The 20,650-nt window shown below is 42.4% G+C and overlaps 2 protein-coding genes across 2 annotated transcripts in view; both read right to left on the bottom strand.

The window, feature by feature from the left end:
- The window catches only part of STEAP4 (STEAP4 metalloreductase), a 30,658-nt gene that overhangs the window by 6,417 nt on the left and 3,591 nt on the right, over positions 1 to 20,650 (bottom strand). The window contains exon 2 of the mRNA XM_074943398.1: positions 212 to 669. Coding sequence (XP_074799499.1) covers positions 212 to 667 — 456 coding nt within the window. The 5' untranslated portion in view covers positions 668 to 669. The remainder of the gene's footprint in view (positions 1 to 211; positions 670 to 20,650) is intronic.
- The window catches only part of LOC141981921 (uncharacterized), a 108,277-nt gene continuing 91,926 nt past the window's right edge, over positions 4,300 to 20,650 (bottom strand). Inside the window, 4 exon segments of the mRNA XM_074943543.1 lie at positions 4,300 to 4,376; positions 5,005 to 5,122; positions 6,646 to 6,861; positions 11,635 to 12,518. Of these exon segments, the coding sequence (XP_074799644.1) occupies positions 4,300 to 4,376; positions 5,005 to 5,122; positions 6,646 to 6,861; positions 11,635 to 12,518 (1,295 nt within the window).

Genomic DNA, 20,650 nt, shown 5'->3' with positions numbered 1-20,650 from the left:
AGATTTTTTTCTAGGCTAAGATCAAACCATCATATTTGAGCATGAAAGGATTTTTTGGCTTAGTTATTTGACTGAACACAGGGGATCATAATGAAAGTTGCATCTGAACCTTGTCTGATACTTTTCTCTATTATTTACATGTATTTTGCTGTTTTGTTCAGAAATTGCCATATGATATAATTTACAAGAAGCTCTTGTTCTTTCATCTTACCTGTCTGCTTGCATCCAACGTGCCTGACTGCAAGGCCCATGCTGACACGGTGTTAAATGCTTTCACTACCTTAGCACCTGGCACCAGTTGAGCAAGGTATTCTGCATTGGATTCAGGATATTGGTTTATTTTGAGGTTGTTGCTTACATCCACCAATACTTTTCCATGGAGAACTTCAGTTAAGTCTGTGAGAAAGTTGTAATGTTGTCTCTGAATTGCTACAATAATAATGTCAGCCTTCTGAGCAGCCTCTCCATGGCTCAGCACCTCTGTGCCTTTGGGAATCAGACTGGAGTTCTGTGCATTTCGGCTTCCGAACACTATTGAGTAGCCACACTGGAGCATTTTATACCCCAGAGATCTTCCAAAATCTCCTGTTCCAAAAATACACACAGTCTCTTGTTTATTAGGAGAGTTTTCAGCAAGAGGGATCATGTTGGAAGAATTTTTCTCCATATCTAAAAAACAGTAATAGGGAAAAACAGGAATACTTTGAAAAGGACAAACTAGCATGGTGCTTTGATTATACCAAAATGCATATTAAAGTTCTCTTTGTTTCTTGGACTATTTAGCAGGAAAGTCTAACAATAACACACATTGTCAGAGGACTTACTGTGCCGTTTTATAAAGAAAAGTAAAGTTAATTTCTCCAGGGCTCATAGCGCCCTACCTTGCCCCCAGCAGACCCTAGATGCGGAAGAACTGTTTCAGTTCTCTTCTCTGAGGGGAAAAGGGGGAGAGAGGGCAGGACACAGAGAGAGGAAGGAATAGTATTTGCCCCACGTTTCTGGGTCATTTCTGCTTACTTTGTTGACAGAAACAAGTTAAAGGGGAACGTACCAACAGAAATCAGAACCTGGAGGCTCTTTGCAGGAAAACTCAAAGAAGAGACATTACAAAAGGAGCAAGCTGGGAGCTCCCCTCCCCTACTCAGTGTTTTATTGTTATTGCTCTTCAATGCCAATGTGTTTGATTAGGAAAGAACCCCTGGAGAAGGGACTACTGAGGTACTAGGCTATTAGAGTGTATTTCCTTATAATAATTCTATTATAAGCAATGTATAAATATTTATCTAGTAGGTACTTATATGACCTACTTCACTGTAATATCTAAGTGCCTCACAATCTTTTTTATCTTTATTCTTTATTTGCATTGTGGTATCACCTAGGATCCCCAGTGACCAGGACCCCACTGGGTTAGATGTTCTACAAATACAGGACAAAAAGACAGTCCTTGCCCTAAAGAGCTTACAGTCTATGTAGCCTCTCAACACATCTGTGAGATAGGAAAGGACTATTATTCTCATTTTACTGACGGTGGACTGAAGCACAGAGAGACTAAGTGAATTGCCCAAGGTCATGCAAGAAGACTGTGGCTGTGCAGGGAATTGACGCCAGGTCTCCTGAGTCCCTGGTAGTGTCCTAACACACCACCACCCTTTCTCTACGTATCTATACATATTTCACAAAGGAAACCTATTCAAAAGGACCCATAAGTGGAAAGTTCTAAGAAGCTAGTATTTGTATGCTCTGTCATGTGATACTACATTGTACTTCCTTTGGACATGTTTAAAAATCACTCTCTGTTGGGTTTGCTGATGTCCTCGGAGACTGTGATGCGGTGTGTAACCCACAGGCCCTGAAAGGGTTAATGTGAGCCTGAGAGGTCAGTTATGGTACCTGGCTGCACCTGGAGGGAGAGCCAGGCTTAACAGATCATGAAGCCCAGCTGGGCAGGAGCAGGCTGGTTAGCATAAAGCCAGGAAGATGAGAGCAGAAGAGGGCTAAAGGGAGGGAGTCTTCAGTTACTCTCTGGGTACAGAGAGGTGGTGAAGAGGACACCCAGGGAGGAGAATAGGCCCTTGATCCTAGCCCTGAAGGAAGGGTCTACCCAGAGAAGTTACGAGGAAGAAAGCCTGAGAGAGGCTGGGTTGGAAGAAGCCCAGGGAAACAGCAGAAATTAGTGGGACTGCACAGACTGTGACTGCTGGTTATGGGGTTCCTGAGCTAGAACCCAGTGTAGAAGGAAGGCCTGGGTTTCCCTACTGGCCACTGGGAAGGTGGCACAGGACCTGGCGATGTGAAATGGAAGACTGTCTGAGGTGGCATTTGGACAGCTTGTCTGATGGGACTTTGTTACCTTGAAAGGGGAGGACTATATAGTGACCTGGCTAGAGGGACAAGTCACAAAGAGGGAATACCCTGAGGCACAGAGAGAAAGAGGGGCCACAATATGAGCAACTAGCAGAAGGGGGTACAAGACAGGGTGAAAGCAAATTCCCAGATACTGCTAAGGAAGTGCAACTGTGATGAGTGAACCCCTTTACAGAGACTCAAAGGGGAGGAAGGCTGTAGAATTCCCTCTTGTGGATATTCTTATATTTCAAAGCAGAATAGCAGCATGTGTAATACTGATTAATTGCTCTGAGCCACTATATAGTAAATGCAACATTCCTTTTTTAACATATTCTGTACTATAAAATGGATGATCAACCTTGTTTGAAATATGGCAGTATCCCACTCAAATCTTCCAGTGCCTCCAACCGTAAGAAGTCAGAAAGCTGGCACTGAATGAACTGTGTGGCAGTCATGCCCTTTCCTAACTGAGATTTGAATGGAAATCAAATGGCTGTTTCTTTGTGACGTGCAGAATTAATTAATATTATAAACATTTTATTTAATGAAAGCTACAGCAATAAGAAACAAATCTACAAAGTGTCTCCAGTGTTCTTTAAAATAGAATACCAAACATTTAATTTGCTGATGATTGTTTGGGGCTAAGCACTTGCCCAAATGATCCAGCAAGCAATGTTCTGACCTCTAGAGACCTTAAATATTGTTTTCTGTTTATATGCCTCCAATTACAGGCCAAGCACTCTCAAAACTAAATGTTCCTCATGTAGGCCTTGCCATATGATTCTTGAGAACTAGAGTAGGAGAGATTACATAACTGAATTCACACACACCTGAAACAAAGGACAGATAACATAGTCTTTTACAACTCTTCAGGGTGACAGTAATCACACTTGGGCTGGCTATGGCATAGTATAGTGGTAATAAACTGTTTTGTAGGAGCCGAAAGTATAAGAGGTATTTATAGGCTTATAAATATTGCACTGGCTTGTGTCAGAGAGCAATGATGATTAAATGACTGTATTTCAGGGCCCATCCTGTTCCTAATGAAGTCAATGGGCATTCTGTCTTTGACTTCAGTGGCGGCAGGCTCTGGTCCCAAAAACGCCTTTAAAGAAGGCTGTCTGTATGTCTTTCCTCTATAGCAGGGGTGGCCAACCTGTGGCTCCGAAGCCACATGCGGCTCTTCACGAGTTAATATGCGGCTCCTTGTATAGGCACCGACTCCGGGGCTGGAGCTACAGGCGGCAACTTTCCAATGTGCTGGGGGTTGCTCACTGCTCAACCTCTGGCTCTGCCACAGGCCCTGCCCCCACGCCACCCCTTCCAACACCCTCCCCTGAGCCTGCCGTGCCCTCGTTCCTCCGCCCTCCCCCTGCAGAGCCTCCTGCATGCCATGAAACAGCTGATTGGGAGGTGCACGGAGGGAGGGGGAGGCGCTGATGCGGGGACTGATGACGTATTACTGTGGCTCTTTGGCAATGTACATTGGTAAACTCTGGCTCCTTCTCAGGCTCAGGTTAGGCACCCTTGCTCTATAGCACACTGGGCTCTTTTCTCTTTCATCCCTTTCTAGAACGCTCCATTCCTCTTTCCTAGAGGGAAGTCTGCAAAAGAATTTTTTTTCCCTTTGCTTTACTATTTAGGGCCCTATCCAAGTAGGTGCTGACAGCCTCCTATAAGGTTCTGAGCATCTTCAGTTCCTAGTAAAGGTGAAGTTGAAGTTGCTCAGTACCTTGTAGGATTGGGTCCTTAGAGCTGATAGGCCAAAATCTGCTTGCTTCACTCTCACAACTAGTCCCATTTCATGCGGTGAGACCACTTGCATGAATAAAGTAAGGAGAATTCAGCTTTTTTTGTTAGGAAGTACTGGATGTCAGACATAATGAAAAATGACAGTGCTTATGATTATCACCTTAGTGATTTGATGGCACACAAATACCAGAGATAAATTAGTCAGTAGTTAATGTCTTCATAAATATCATACATTGTAAAATCTTGTTTGGTAACTTTGTGTAGTTTAACATTTGTTCCTGCAAGACATAATCCAAGAATACAGCACTGTACTAAGTGATATGGAAAAAGTTGGCTTTGAAGCTACAAGCCATCTGTAACTTGCCTAGTTAGAAGAACAAATATGGAAATGAAATGAGTTGACTTCCATCTAACCCCTTTTCAGTCCTATTATTCCCCCAAGCTTTTTGGCAAAATTCAGTAAAATTTCCAGCTGTTGCTGAATTGGCCCGATTTTTTTTTCTAGACTAAGGTTTATGTAGGGGTGAAAGTAAGATAAATTACTTACCAGTACAGGGGCCTGGCTCCAGGCCCCCGGAAGGGGCGGGGCCTCAGGTGGAAGGGGTGGGGCTGAGGTCAGCCTCCCCCAGCCAGCCCTTTCACGCTGCCTGGCCCATGCTGCCTGGGGCTCCAGTGATGATTTAAAAGGCCCGGAGCTCTGGCCACTGCCACGATAGTGGCAGCTGAGAGTCCCTGGCCCTTTTAAATCGCCGGGCCCTGGGGCAGCTGCCCCTTTTGCTCCCCTCACCCCCTGTCGGTGGCCCTGCCGGTAGGGTACCTACCCGTCGGTGGCCTGGGAGGGGTGGGAGAGAAGGAGCAGCGATGTTAAAGCACTGCCACGGCCCGGTACCGGCGGCCACTTCTTACCGGTATGCCGTACTGGCCCGTACTGGCCTACTTTCACCTCTGGGTTTATGATTTGTAATGAATCTTCTGTGATAAGTTCACAGGGTGGTTCATCTGGGTATCTCAAAACCTCAGAAACCTACAGGCAATGCTGATTTTGTTCTGAGTTTTGGCTTTCCTGTGCACATTTGGTTCAAAATTAAAACTCAGAGTGCAACTCAATCAGTATTAATGTGCGAAAATCAAAACTAACGAGTGTCATGACCAAAAGACCTAGTGAGTTTCCCATAGCTTTAGCTGTAATCCCTACTAATATACTTTACTACATCAGCTGATGTATTTTAAAACAACATCAATATCAAGGACTCTACATGAAGAATAACACCTATATCGTCTTGCGGCTCAGAGTTCAATCCCGTGAGGTGTTTGAGAACAGCTTTAGGCATATGCTTTGCTTTAAGCATGGCTTAATGGGACAATTCACATGACTAAAGTTGAGCACATAGTATCATAGAATTATAGGACTGGAAGGGACCTTGAGAGGTCATCTAGTCCAGTCCCCTGCACTCATGGCAGGACTAAGTATTATCTATACCAGTGTTTCCCAAACTTGGGACGCCGCTTGTTCAGGGAAAGCCCCTGGCGGGACGGGACGGTTTGTTTACCTGCTGTGTCTGCAGGTTTGGCCCATCGCGGCTCCCACTGGCTGCGGTTTGCCGCTGCAGGCCAATGGGGGCTGCGGGAAGCGGCGTGGGCTGAGGGAAGTACCGGCCACCACTTCCTGCAGCCCCCACTGGCCTGGAGCAGCGAACCACAGCCAGTGGGAGCCATGATCGGCTGAACCTGTGGACGCGGCAGGTAAACAAACCAGCCTGGCCCGCCAGGGGCTTTCCCTGAACAAGCGGCAGAACAAGTTTCGGAAACACTGATCTAGACGATTCCTGACAGATGTTTACCTAACCTGCTCTTAAAAATCTCCAATGATGGAGATTCCACAATCTCCCTAGGCCATTTATTCCAGTGCTTAATGATCCTGACAGTTAGGAAGTTTTTCCTAATATCCACCCTAAACCTCCATTGCTGCCATTTAAGCTCATTGCCTCTTGTCCTATCCTCAGAGGTTAAGAAGAACAATTCTTCTCCCTCCTCCTTGAAGCAATCTTTTATGTACTTGAAAACTGTTATCATGTCCCCTCTCAGTCTCCTCTTTTCCAGACTAAGCAAACCCAATTTTTTCAATCTTCCCTCATAGGACATGTTTTCTTGACCTTTAATCGTGTTTGCTGCTCTTCTCTGGACTTTCTCCAATTTGTCCACATCTTTCCTGAAATGTGGTGCTCAGAACTGGACTGAGGTCTATCAGCGCGGAGTAAAGTGGAAGAATTACTTCTCATATCTTGCTTACAACACTCCTGCTAATACATCCCAGAATGATGTTCGCTTTTTCCCCCAACAGTGTTACACTGTTGACTTATATTTAGCTTGTGGTCCACTATGACCCCCAGATCCCTTTCTGCAGTACTCCTTCCTAGGCAGCCATTTCCCATTTTGTATGCATGCCACTGATTGTTCCTTGCTTAAATGCTTTCCTGGATGAGGGACGGAATGCTCAGTATCTTCCAGGACCAAGCCCCAGGACTTTGGACTGGGTTCAGTTCTCACCTCTGTCACAGACTTGCTATGTGACCATGGCCGAGTCACATAATCTCTCTGTGCCTCAATTCCCAGGCTGTCATATGGGAATAATACTTCCTTTGTCTTATCTATTAGACTGTAAGATATTAAAGGCAGGGTCTGTCTCGTGCTGCATGTGTGCACAGCACCTTGCACAATGTGATTCTGATCTTTGTTGGAGCTTGTAGATTCTGTTGTAATTAGCTAAAAAAACGAAACAAAAAAACCTAAGTGCTGATGAACATGAAGTCTTACACTAGTGTTGAAGGGAATATTAATGCTGAATCTTTCAAAATAGCCATAATTAATATCCAGTTAATGACACAGGTTTCATCCTACCACTTATTCCAAAAATGTATAGAAAAAATTAATACACACTTTAAATTTAGCCTTCTTTTGAACAACTCTGGAGTTGTGTGGTTTGGATATATGCATATTTTATTACTCTTTCAATTAAAATGAGTTGCAGCCTTATGAAATAGATTCAGCAAAGTGGGAAGCGATGAAAAAAATCACATGGAAACAGATTTAGTTACTTCCCTCTAAATGTTATTCATTAAGATATATTACAAATCTATAAATATATAAATAAATATATAAAAATGGGCACTAAATTACAGATATTTTATCGGAGAATTCTGTTACATTGTGACCTAATGCTAAATAGCTACTTTGTAGCATAAGCTATCATGCTGTTCTGGTTCTACAGCAGTGATACTCCGACCTCAGTGATTCAGGAGCCAAACTGGCGATCAACATTACCTAAAAGAGCCACAGGAGCGTGAAGTCATTGTTTCATTTATTCTCACAACAAAATGACTGACCAAGTATTATTATTTTATCAACTACAATGATTAACAATATAGTATAAGCATCCTGATTGGTTAATAACTTAGACTGGCTAATAATTAAATCACACAATATTTTAATATCACGTGCTGCCAAGAGCCGCAGCAGACACATTAAAGAGCCACTTGTGGCTCACGAGTCTCAGTCTGAGTATCACTGTTCTACAGTCTACGTTTGATGCAAAATCATTGGATACATTTTAAAGTGATTCTCATGCTGTTAGCCAGGGCCTGATCCTCTGAGATGCTCAGTATCTTCTGAAAGGTGGAAGCTTGTGTACTACCTACTATTTTAAAATAGTCAGCATTTCATGTCTGTTAATATTCATTTAGCAAGAAGAACACTAATATAATGAACTTGTCTCTCAATCACTGCTCTGGGAGTTGAGGAGGGAGTTCAAAACTTTGCAGGATTGTGCCCTGTATTGGGATGCTTCACACTCTCTTATAACTATTTGTCGTATTTGTACAATGAATGTGAAGATGTAATTCACTTGTTCTAAAAACACTTCTCTTATGTTTACATGGGCTGGTGCTTTTACAGGTGTTTGAGGAATCTAATCTTTTGTTTCCTGGAATCTAGACACACATATATCCCCCTATTCCAATTCAGTCATTCAATAACTTGTCTGCTCGCCCCTCCTCTGAGAAACTTCAGAAGAAAATAATTTGTAAAACACCAGGGAAAGTAATTTAATGTGAAATATCCCTTGGTGTTTTTCCTTAAAATGTTTGGGAAGGGGAAAAAAAGAGAACGAAGTTAAAGTTTCAAAATAATTGTTGAGAAAATTTCAATTACTCTCCACGCCCCCCCCCCCCAAAAACCAAACAAACTAGAAAATGAAAAGTAAGTGTGTGTGTGGCACAGGGAAGGTGTTCAGTTTGTTTTTTTCCTTTTCACCCTTTGTCTCCTGCACTTCCCTTTTTCAGTGGCCAAAGGGAATGAAGGGAGAGAGGGGTAAAAGAAAAGCGTGAAGAACCTCCCCAAAAATTGAAAATAGAATTTTTCCAAACAAAATCTTTTAAATTTTTAAAAAAATCTTTCTAAACCTGCAGAATGCAAGTGACTTCAATTTTTTAATTTTTTTCACTAAAAATGGTTTTCCATTTTCATCCTGTTCTAAAACTGAATCAGTTTGATTTAAACAATATTAATCAGATTCACGTAAGACAGTGAACGAAACCTATGATGTTATACAGTCCAATTCTCTCCCAATATAGGATTGTTTCCAGCATTTGAGACAGATTTTCTAACATAGTCTGCTCCTGGTGCAAAAGGAGTGGAAACTTCCAAGTCCCTAGTGCAGAGAATCAGGGAGCCACCGCCAGTTCCCTGACATCCACAGCAGCAAATGGAATCTTTATGCATGTCTAATTCTCAGTGTTCCAAAGGAAAAGGCTTCCATCACTTTCTTGGGGAGGCCAAAAACAGATGTTGTGAGAAGAAGTGATTGTAAGCCACTGCCTTTCCCTCACCCAGTGATAGCTAAAAACAAGTGGACCTGAGTCCTGTTACAGGAGAGGAAGGAGGAAAAATACAGTTGATTCCTCTTCAGGTTCTTATGGATCTTTAGCCTCTGTTTGTGAGCCTTTCTTGGAGAATTTGCCTTTTGTAATGAAACTCCAAACCATGGTCACTTTGCATGATTTTTGGATTTGGGTTTGTAAATTTTATTTAGAGAGCCACTATATTTCTGTTCAGCCAGTAGATGGCAACATAACATAGCTTTGTTCTGTGATGTTAGTCTGGTGATGTGATGACAGTACATAATGCTTGGGAGAAAACATACAAGAATTATTTTTAGTTTTTTATTTAGGTGTTCAGATACTATAGGATGAATGCCAAAGAAATGCTTATCAATACACGACATCTGGCTTTTCTACCATAATATTTTCTTTCTTTTTTTTGGTAAAGATTGACTTCTTTGGAAAAGAATCCTTATATAAGTTCTTTAACGATTTGCTTATCTGCTTTTTGCTTTGCAGTGTTGTTGTTGGTTGCTTCCTAATATAGAGTCCTAGCCAACTGAAGATCTGGTCTGTGCGTCCACGCCCTTTCCGAAAACCAGCTTGCTCTTTTCTTACAACTACAATACCCACCTGCTGAAGTGAAGAAACAGATTGACAGAGCCAGAAGAGTACCCAGAAGTCACCTACTACAGGACAGGCCCAACAGAGAAAATAACAGAATGCCACTAGCCATCACCTTCAGCCCCCAACTAAAACCTCTCCAACGCATCATCAAGGATCTACAACCTATCCTGAAGAATGACCCATTACTCTCACAGATCTTGGGAGATATTCCAGTCCTTGCTTACAGACAGCCCCCCAACCTGAAGCAAATACTCAGCAGCAACCACACACCACACAACAGAACCACTAATCCAGGAAACTATCCTTGCAACAAAGCCCATTGCCAACTGTGTCCACATATCTATTCAGGGGACACCATCATAGGGCCTAATCACATCAGTCACACTATCAGAGGCTCATTCACCTGCACATCTACCAATGTGATATATGCCATCATGTGCCAGCAATGCCCGTCTGCCATGTACATTGGTCAAACTGGACAGTCTCTATGTAAAAGAATAAATGGACACAAATCAGACGTCAAGAATTATAACATTCAAAAAACAGTTGGAGAACACTTCAATCTCTCTGGTCACTCGATTACAGACCTAAAAGTTGCAATTCTTCAACAAAAAAACTTCAAAAACAGATTCCAACGAGAGACTACTGAATTGGAATTAATTTGCAAACTGGATACAGTTAATTTAGGCTTGAATAGAGACTGGGAGTGGATGGGTCATTACACAAAGTAAAACTATTTCCCCATGTTTATTCCACCCCCCACCGATCCTCAGACGTTCTTGTCAACTGCTGGAAATGGCCCACTTTGATTATCACTACAAAAGTCCCCGCCCCACCCCGCTCTCCTACTGGTAATATCTCACCTTAAGTGATCACTCTCGTTACAGTGTGTATGGTAACACCCATTGTTTCATGTTCTCTGTGTATATAAATCTCCCCACTGTATTTTCCACTGAATGCATCCGATGAAGAGAAGTGTAGCTCACGAAAGCTTATGCTCAAATAAATTTGTTAGTCTCTAAGGTGCCACAAGTACTCCTTTTCTTTTTTCTGAGAACGTTATCAACTGCCTCTGATATATGCTGGGACTATGATCTTACATAATACTTTGCTTGGCACAGATAAAAGTGTGATACCATGCCAGTTATTACAATCATTGAGTTCCTTTCTTCCTTCTTTCTTTCACTATAACCCCTTTGGTCCTCTTATCTGGCACTTTTTCCCTTTCATAGACTGATGTAAATAGAGGGGCCAGGATAGAGGCTGCTAATTTAGGATTTATCTTGAACAATTCTGCATTCAAGTTATCCTTGCCAGGAGCTTTCCCGTTTTTTAAGGATTTGATGGCTTGAATGATCTCTTCCTTAGTTGCGGTGTCTGTGTTGATATCAAGATCTTCTTCTGCCTCCTGGATGTTTGCTTCCTCTTTAGGTGGCTCCCTGTTCAGCAATTCTTTGAAATGCTCCGACTAGTGCATTTCTTGTTCTTTTTCGTTTGTTAGTAGGTGTCCTTGTTTGTTCCTGATGAGATTGTTTGTTGGTGTCTGCCGTTTACCACTGATAAGCCGCGTCATTTTATAGACGGTTCCTTGTTCACCACAAGCAGCTGCATCCTCTTTTTGTGTTGCTAGATTATCAATTTAATGCAGTCTGTCCGCTCTCACAAGGCGTTTGACCTCCCGGTGTGCCTTTCTATACTGCTCATGGTATTTGGCCTTTAGCTTCTGGGATTTTGTGTCTAAAACTTTTTTCTTCAGGGCTCATCTGGTTTCTATGGCATTCTATGTGCTGAGTGTAATTCACTCCTTCCTTCTCGCCTGCCTGTAGCCTAAACAGGCTTCATTGCTCTGTTTATAAATTACTGTTACTTTGTCCCACTTGTTGTTGATCTCCTCATCTGCATTTCCCTCCTCTTCATCAAGGTCTGCAAGTGCTTGAAACCTGTTCTTTAACTGCAGAACAGAGGCCTTCAGTATTTCAAGGGACTTTAGCTTGTTAATATCATAACATCTATGTCCCTTGTTTGGTGGACCCACACTTCTCAGTTTTAGCTTGATGGAGGCTGTCACAAGGTGGTGGTCGCTGCCAACATCTGCACCCCTTCTCACTTTCACATCTGTCAGTGAGTGTCGCCATTTGCCATTGATCATGATATGGTCAATCTGGTTCTTATCTCTGCCGTTTGGAGAACACCATGTCAGCTTGTGAATTTCACAATGTTCAAATAGGGTTCCACCGATTACTAGGTCATTCATATTACAGAAATCAACAACCCTTTCTCTGTTTTCATTCACAGTGCCACACCCATGTCTTCCAATTGCTCTGTCGTTGTTTGTGTTGTCCTTACCGACCTTGGCATTCAGGTCTCACATGGTGATAGTTAGGTCATGGCGTGGTACTCTCTCTAACTCCGCCTGTAGTGTAAGGTAGAATTTGTCCTTTACGTCTTCATCACTGTCATTTGTTGGAGCATAACACTGAATCAGGGTGATATTATTATGTTTCCCTTTCAGTCTGGCTCTCATAATTCTGCTGCTGATGGATTTCCATGCAAGCAGGGAATACTCCACTTCCTTCTTCAAAAGGATGGCAACACCCTCATAATGTTGTCCATCATCCCGTCCAGAAAACAGCAAAGTTTCTCCCGAGGCTGCTGTTAATCTTCCTGATCCCATCCATCTGCTCTCGCTGACACCCAGGATGTGTAAGCTGTAGTGTCTCATCTCTGCTCTGACCTGAGCTAGCTTTCCTGCTTCGTAAATTGTCCGTATGTTCCAAAAACCAAGTTTGGTTTTTCTCTTGGTGTTGAGCACTTCAGTCATCATGCCAGTGGCTTCCTTTTGGCTTTCACCACTGGCAGTCATACAGGTCATTGACTCCCGAAAGCCATCACATACATTAATGGTTAATTTCTCTGTTGCTGTTTCCGTAACATATTTTGTTTTTTACGGGACAGGGTTGTTAGCCCTGTGCCTGACCCCCAACCTGGAGGACAAGGGTGTCTGTTTTGTCTGGCCCCTCCCCCACAGACCAATCCGGCATGGTTGAACCTACCAGGAGCAAAAAGCCCCCGCCGACACAGACTCTGGGGATCGTTAGAGCACGCAAGTTGTCCTGCCATGACAAGGCACGGACACCAGAGGACAGATGCTCCTGCTGACGTAACTGCCCCATTACGTTGACTTAACACCACCTCTGTGGACGGTGTAGACTCAGGGTCAATGTAGTTAGGTCAACACAGTGTCACTATGAGTGCTGCATTATTCATGCTTACTATTACTGGTCTCCAGTAGCTGTCCCACAATGCCCCATACTGATCGCTCTGGTCACTATTGTGAACTCCTCTGCCCAGGGGTCAGCTGCCCGTCCCCTTTAAAGCCCCATGAATTTTTGAAATTCCTTTTCCTGGTTGTCTGGTGAGGTGAGCACACCTAGCAGCTCTCCATTGTTGAGTGTAACTGCCTAGCTGACCATGCTGGCGGCATGCTGCAGATACACTTCTGCCTAAAGTACACAAGAGGTATGGGATCTCCTGGGCCTGTGGGGAGAAGAGGCTGTGCAGGAGCAGCTCTGATCCAGCCGTAGAAATGTGGACCTCTATGAGCAGATTGCTCGGGGGATGTGGGAGAAGGGCTACAACAGGAACATGCAACAGTGCCATGTGAAAGCCAAGGAGCTGTGGCAGGCATACCAGAAGGCAAGGAAGGTCAACAATCGATCTAGTGTGGAGTTGGAGACCTGCTGCTTTTACAAAAAGCTGCATGCGAGCCATCCTTGGTGGAGACCCCCATCCCCAAGAGCATCATGGATACTTCGGAGGAGCCCAAGTCACAGACCCCCACCGTGAACAGTGAGGGGGAGGAGGTGGACAAGGAAGGAGGAGTGTGGGGGATGGGTGACCAGTGGATCCAGCTGCACCCTACATCATTTTGTAGTGTAGACATGTCCTGAGGTTTGTCAGGGTAAATTTACAGAAAGACATAGAGGAGACATGAAAAAAATGTCATATCAAACCTGCTTTCTAGATTCACCTTTGTGAACCAAATCTACCCCTTCAAATTTAAAAGGGGTTATTTATAGTTACCTAACAGCACGGGGAAAAACTCATGACACCTTGGAACTAAGTACTCTCACTGACCGGCCAGTAATTTAGTCCGTTGTGTTGCTCCTGTGTTGACCCTCAGCTGCTGATCTCTATTAGCTTCACATGGAGTCCAGTGTTTAACTCGTGCTCTCAGTCAGATTGGTTCATCAGCTGTCCCATCATTCACATCGACCTACATAAATTTCACCCCCCAACGTATGTGAGGACTGTGCCCTTCCTTGCAAACCAACACCTTCACTCTGCCTCTCCTGAATGGTTCTAGCGGTTATTTCATCCAGCGTAGCTCTGGAAGAGAACAGTCTGCAGGTCCAGGGAGAGCAGGGGCTCTGATTATGCCTGGCCGATGTGTGGAGGGTACTTCCTGGTACATCTGTATAGTGTCTGGGCACAATCAGACTCTGTCTCTTCTGCATAAACAAGTACACATTTTTGTTGAGGAATTCACCTGTCTTGGTTGGCAGTCTTTCCCCCCTCCATGCCCTACAGAGTCAGACAAAATGCCCTTGCCCTAGAAGTAAATCCTGCCTCATCACTTCCTGGATAGATTCCTGCATATGCTCACAAGCAGAAGTAATCCCTGACTGTTCCTTGTAATGAGATGCTTGGTTTGTGTTGGAATGTCTGAGGCCTCAATAATTTTATCAAAGGGAAAAAGATAGCCATGGATATGCAAGTTAGAAAAACTGTCTGACCAAATGCACTTAAACTAAATTCTCTACCAGCAACTTGATAAAGAGACTGAGTAATTTTCTATGACATGTATATTGAATAGTACTGTCATTTTGAATGTATTTTTCTTTAAGTATTTTGCCGTGTGTGTTTTAATCAACTACCTTCATGCATTTTGGAGAACAACGGAATAATGTGGTTTAAAAAGCAACCTAAAATATATATGCGATACCCACAGCTAGTTTCATTTATGTGAAAAAAAAATCATTTTACTATTGTGAAATATATATGGCTTTGTCACAAATAAAAATACAATATGCTCAGTTTTTTATTAGTGCACAATTGTAAAAACAGTTCCTGCCCTCCTCATTTATATATTATATAATCTGTCTTCTAATTCATGTACAACTGGGAGACTTATATGTGACTAAACTGGATTATTATGCTATGAATTACACTGTTTCTCATATAAAACCCACACAGAAGAGAACAAAACAATGTGAGGGATCAAAGGCTTAAAAACATATTACAACCAATTATTGCCCAATTTACTTTTACGTAAATGAGGTCCTTTCCTGGGCAGTTACTCTCAGAAAAAGGTCCAGAGCTCTGAGTTTGACAAAGCTGATCAAACGAATTGTTGGAGATGATAAATCCTACTACAGACAACACACCGGTATTCTGTTTCCCACATCTGCTTTTTATTAGGAGAACACTAAAGCTGTCTGGAGGTTCTTCAAATATATGAAGTATAGGCCTTAATAGGTGTGCTTAATGTTGTCTAAATCATAACACAGTACTAAGAAAGCTGCAAATCTCACTGCCTCAGACTGTTCCCATAAATACACAAGACCCAGCTAAAAGCCAAGTTATTTCCTCTGCACTTTCAGAGTTGTCAAACTGTTCAGAGTTTTAAAAGTATCAAGCACTAATTTAATTCAGTGAGCTGCACACAGAATAGAAAATGATTCCGCCAGAAGTCTGAGGCCTAGTTAAAGCACAGGACTGAGAGTTGGGAGATCTATTACAACTAGACCAATGACTTGCTCTGGGATCTTGGCTAAGTCACCTAAACCCACATTTTCAAATCCCCTTTGCACCAGATAACAATTACTCTGGGAGTTCCTGCTTGCTCCCTCAATGTGGGGCTATGCCAATAGGGCAACCTGTGCTTAATATACAGTAATATTATAATTATGGGTATCCTAAAAGTGCCTAAGGTGTACATATAGCTCTATATATGTATATAATATTCTCTACTTGTCAAAAGACAGGTTAGTGAGAGCAAGTGAGCAAACGTGTTTGAATTATGATCCTCGTATATTATTTTGGTCTCTACAGAGACTTGAACTGTGAGGTGGTAGAATATTTGGAAAGTCCATCAGTAGGACACTGCTAGACATATCCATGAACTAGCTAGCTGGCTGTGCTCTTGCATCCAGATAACTACTCACACAGCAGGTTCAAAACCAGTCACTTTGAACAATACACAGAAAACAACCCATTCAGCTATGGAAACATACTATGGGATTGATTCTCTTCGCACCTACATGAGGATAAATGTTGACTTCAGTGGAGTTACTCTTGCTTCTGTGCTGGTGCAATTGAGAGGAAAATCAGGCCCATTCCGCTTTGCTATCTACTGCTTCTGGAATGCAGATGAATAGACTACATTAAACTGCAGGCTACCTACTGTTGTGGAAAGGCTTCAGTGGGGTTTCTTGGCTCTCCATCACAAAATATAAAGTTGCAGGGTGGGAGAAAGAGGGAGAACAAGTTGGAATTATTAAAAGAGAAATAGCTCAAGCAAGAGTTTTGCCTGCCAAAACAAACAGAACACGTGATCAGGATCAAAGACACATTGGATATGGTCCAGAACTGATTTTACAGTACATTCATTTTATCTGCATTCTTGCTTGCACAATGCTGTGGACTGCCATATTTTGATAAAATACTATTTTTAAGAAAGAAATAATCCTTTCTTTCCCTCTTGCTTACTTTCTATGTCCTTGACAGAATCTTGAAGAACTCATCCAGTTTCTCTCTCATTAGAGCCTGCATCACAGTCACGTTGCACCCACAAAACATGTGCTTAGATTCAGGGTACTTTGGATTCAAGGTAAATTGAGGGGCAAAGACCCAGTTCTGCTGTAACTTTTGTAAGAAGTGATCACTACATTGAAAATATTACCAAGGCTGTTCTGAAACTGATCATTCCTCTTTCCAGAGTCTTAAGGAAGGACTGGTTCTAGCACTTACATGTAAATCTGGCCAGATTAATAACAAAGTAAACTTGAAATGTTGTCACCCAATATAATATTTGAACTGAGGTCTGCGGCACCATCTAGCCATCTCCTCCTAACCAAGACAACTGAGATCCTCTGGGTTGTCCCTGTTTTCCATCCATTTGAAGGTTCTGTTTTGAATGGACTAAGAGCAGCACCTTCTCAATTCAGCATTCTCTCCTATGATCCCCTTTCCCTGTTTATGTCCACCAGAGTCCTTCTGTAGTTTTCAAAGCTTGATATGAAGCCTCCGTATGCAGCTCTGTTCAGCTTTGCCCATTTTGGCCTCCCTTTATCACCTTTTCCTTTCTGGATTTCCTTTTCTGCTGTTTGTCAGATTGGCTCGTTTTTCTCTTTTTCTTACCCCGCCCGAGCTGCTGGCTTACATTCTTTCTAACTTATTGTTGCAACTGGTGTACAGTGTCCCAGATGCCTTGTGATGGGTGGCACTCCTGAGTAAGTACAAGTTATACTTGTGATACTTGCAAACAGAAGAGTTGGGGAAATAACTGCCGATGAAGAAAAGCCCCAAGCAGTGGCTAGCAGTCAGCCTTGCAAGTAGTTGCTGAAAAGCTTGCGTGAACAAATGCTGCTATAACTATGAAATCAAAAAGTGATAAGATGTTTTATATATCCCCTGGCCTTGCAGCAATTTTATGTGCCCACATAGTAACATCATTCTTGACAATCCATTTTGGTATGTACACACACAGCTTACCTAACAACCGTGATTGTATCAGTGCATTTCGGGACACCTTGTAAACCATGTTTTCCAGGTAGTATTGCTGAAACCAGGGATTTTGGAATCATTTGCAAATGTGAGGCACCTCACAAAGGGACAAAGTGAGGAAGACAGTTTGAAACAGCTGCAATACTTCTGGCTTATTATTCCTGCTGGGGAGAATCATTAGAGAATGCACTGGTCCAACAGACCTGACTAAAGATCTGTCAACAGATGTTGCAATCAGATCATACTAGAAGAGTCATTTCTTGTAAAGTTCCCTGGACAGTGCAGACTGTAACTTTTTGGTATTTCTTAATGTAATGCATATTTACAACACCTTTTAACCTAATGTAGGCACTGCCCATAAAGGAATTATGTAATAATTCTTGATTGCGTAATATGAACATAAATTTAATGCTAATTTTAAGGAATGTGGAATATTTTGTTACAGAAATGAAATGTTTAACAAACTAACCTGTAAAGATTTCTGCTACCAGTGTGATAGTATGACTGTACTCCCTGGATGTGTCTGAAGAGCTCATAGTGTCAGCGCAAAGGTGGCTAGTGTAAGCCATTTTTACCTTCCCTGAGTTCCTGGGTGTCAGGCCACAGCTAGTCTGTTTACCTGCTAGCTTAATCCCCAGGCAATTTAAGAGCACAGTCACCTGACTGGTTAAACAGCACAACTGGTTGAGGGGATCAGCAGATATGTTCTTAAAACCAGCAGCAGGGCACTGGTTGCTCAAAGCATTTGCCTGTGGATGCGTTAATTTCTGCTCCTGCCTTTTCCCAGCCCTGCTCCTGTGTTCTCTGATTCCAGGTAACCCGGTTCTGACCTTTGCCTTGGATTTCTGGCTCTGACTTTACCTTGACCCTTGGCTTTGGCATCTGGTTTCTGACTCTGGTGCTGACCCTTGCTTCTGTTTCCCTGCTCTGGATGTCTGCTCCAATCATTAAGCATGAGTCCGGCTCTGACAACTAGGCAGGACTGCCCATATCCAGGTTTCTAACACTGTGTACTGGTCTGGTCATCTGAAGACTGCTCCAAATTATGGCAGTTGCCAATGGCTCTGAGAGATCAATGCTGTAGGGAAATCTTGGTCACACTCATTTCCTAACCCTTTATATTTCTACGCAGGCTCAATGCCCTTTGGCTTCTCCTTCAGTTACTGACCATGCTGGTTTTCAGACTACTTTGCACTGGAGGTACAACACAAAGTGGAGTGGATAATGTGGGCCTCTTAATCTGTATGTCTGAAATTGCAGAACTCCTGAATTACTTTGGAATTTAGGAAGTGGCAGGGTTAAATCAATTCTTATTTGAAATTCTTGACATTTTCCCTGAATATATTTTCTAAAACAGAACAGCAACACTTGCAAATATTTTGCATGTATAGAAAAACTATTTAAAATGTGCAATTTCCAAAAATAGTGTAACATACTCAAGAAGAGAAATGAATAACAATAAATACTTTTGGACCTCTCACAGCCCAAACCATGCCATTTATATAAATATGGCAGCAATTATAATACACTGGATCCAATGGGATCACCTGCTAAAAACTGATTGATAAATGGTGTAAACAGTTCCCTATGTATTTTATTACAATCTATCTTCTTCTGTCCATTAGTGATGTCAACACTCTGAACAAGTTCCTTAGAGGTCTGGCTTTATGACACTACACATTGGAGGGGTTGTCTGTTGGACATGCTGGACAGCAAAACAGTTGCAGGCATCACTGGAACTAGGATATTCTGAAGGTGGTGTCCCACAATATAGGAACAAGAAGAGCTGAAGACAGGGCTATTTATACCTGGTTGGTAATTAAGCAGTAACATAATGTTAACAACATGTTTATGACAACAACTCAGTTCTTTACTTCCTCCTGCGTCTCCTTGTTAAAACAGCATCAGAGGATGACCCAGTTCTGTGTCTAGGTGGACAGTCCCAAAGCAATGTGGCACACTGTTTTCTACCTCCTGGCAGCTGGACTAAGCTCAGTTCTGCTCTGATTTACACACATTGGATCTCAATTGACTTCAGGGAGGCTAAACAGTTTGGGCAGAATTTGGGTCAATGCCTTGGAATTGCTCTCAGACCTTGACTGCTCAGATGTTTAGGGGACAATTCTCCTAAAATACACACAGCAAATCTAAATTCTGATATTCTCTTTTCCCACTAACATTAATGGAAGGTCTGTTCCAGCAGGGACACCAGAATATCAGTCAGTACTTCCATCACTTAAATCCAAAAAGAGAATTTTGCTCTTAAATACCATTGTTAGATACTGTAGTCAGGTCTCTGACACAACAGTGTAAAGCACTACCATTCGAGCTGTTTTATTAAGAGAAATGCCCCAATCAATTGTCATTTTGATTAATAAAATGCAGATTGAGAAGAGTGTTTAGAAAAAGAATAATCTCTTAAAATATGCCATTGTTTAATGTAAAACAAAATTATTCTGATCTAAATTTCCTATCAAAATAAAAACCAATTACTTCCTGCAGCACGGCTTGTGGGTTTTTTTCTTCTTAATCTGTTGTGAATCAGAAGGACTGGAGGTATCAGAAAGAAATCTTTTTGTTCTTACTCCTTTCCTGACCAAATAAGGTCAGTCACAAATGTGTCTGTGCACATAAACCAAGGCTTTCCAGCCACCCTGTCATTCTCTAATATCGTTCGTTGTTTCTTCATTACAACTGTACTCATAGCCCCTAAAGCCCCCTGTTAGCGAGGTTTAAACTAACTTCAACCTTCTAAGACCAAAAGCATCACCTCTGCCACAATCTCACACATTTCAGGTGGAAAGAAATAAGTGGAATTAAACCAGGGATGAGCCTGACTCAGAGACCACGAGTTACTTAAATTAGATAATAGAAACTACGGTGGCTTCCCTCTGAAGACTGCTGCCGCCCAATAATGGTGCTAAGGCAATAGAGATTTATAAAAACACCACGTTTCCTTTTTCCATGCACTTTAGAACATGATACATAAGACATAATGCTGATTTGGGTTTGTTCTGCTCTTAGCATTTTGGTGGCAGCTCTAAGCCCTGCAGGAGTTCTGGAGGTACAGTACTCTGAAAGTTAGGTCTCCTCTCCATAGTAACATGATGAATGACTAGCCAACCTCATGGAGTGATATCAGGTGCAATACCCTTATTATTCCAATTCACCCTCATTTGCAATGCAAATTAAAAAACAGTACTGTGTGAATGGGAATTTTGTGTATAAAATGACTGAAGGTTCAGACACTTTATTATGGCAGG

Source organism: Natator depressus, chromosome 2 (assembly GCF_965152275.1).
Source record: "Natator depressus isolate rNatDep1 chromosome 2, rNatDep2.hap1, whole genome shotgun sequence".
NCBI classification, from domain to species: Eukaryota; Metazoa; Chordata; order Testudines; family Cheloniidae; genus Natator; species Natator depressus.
Note: the sequence above shows the minus strand (reverse complement) of the source record. Positions and strands in the feature narration are given on the sequence as shown.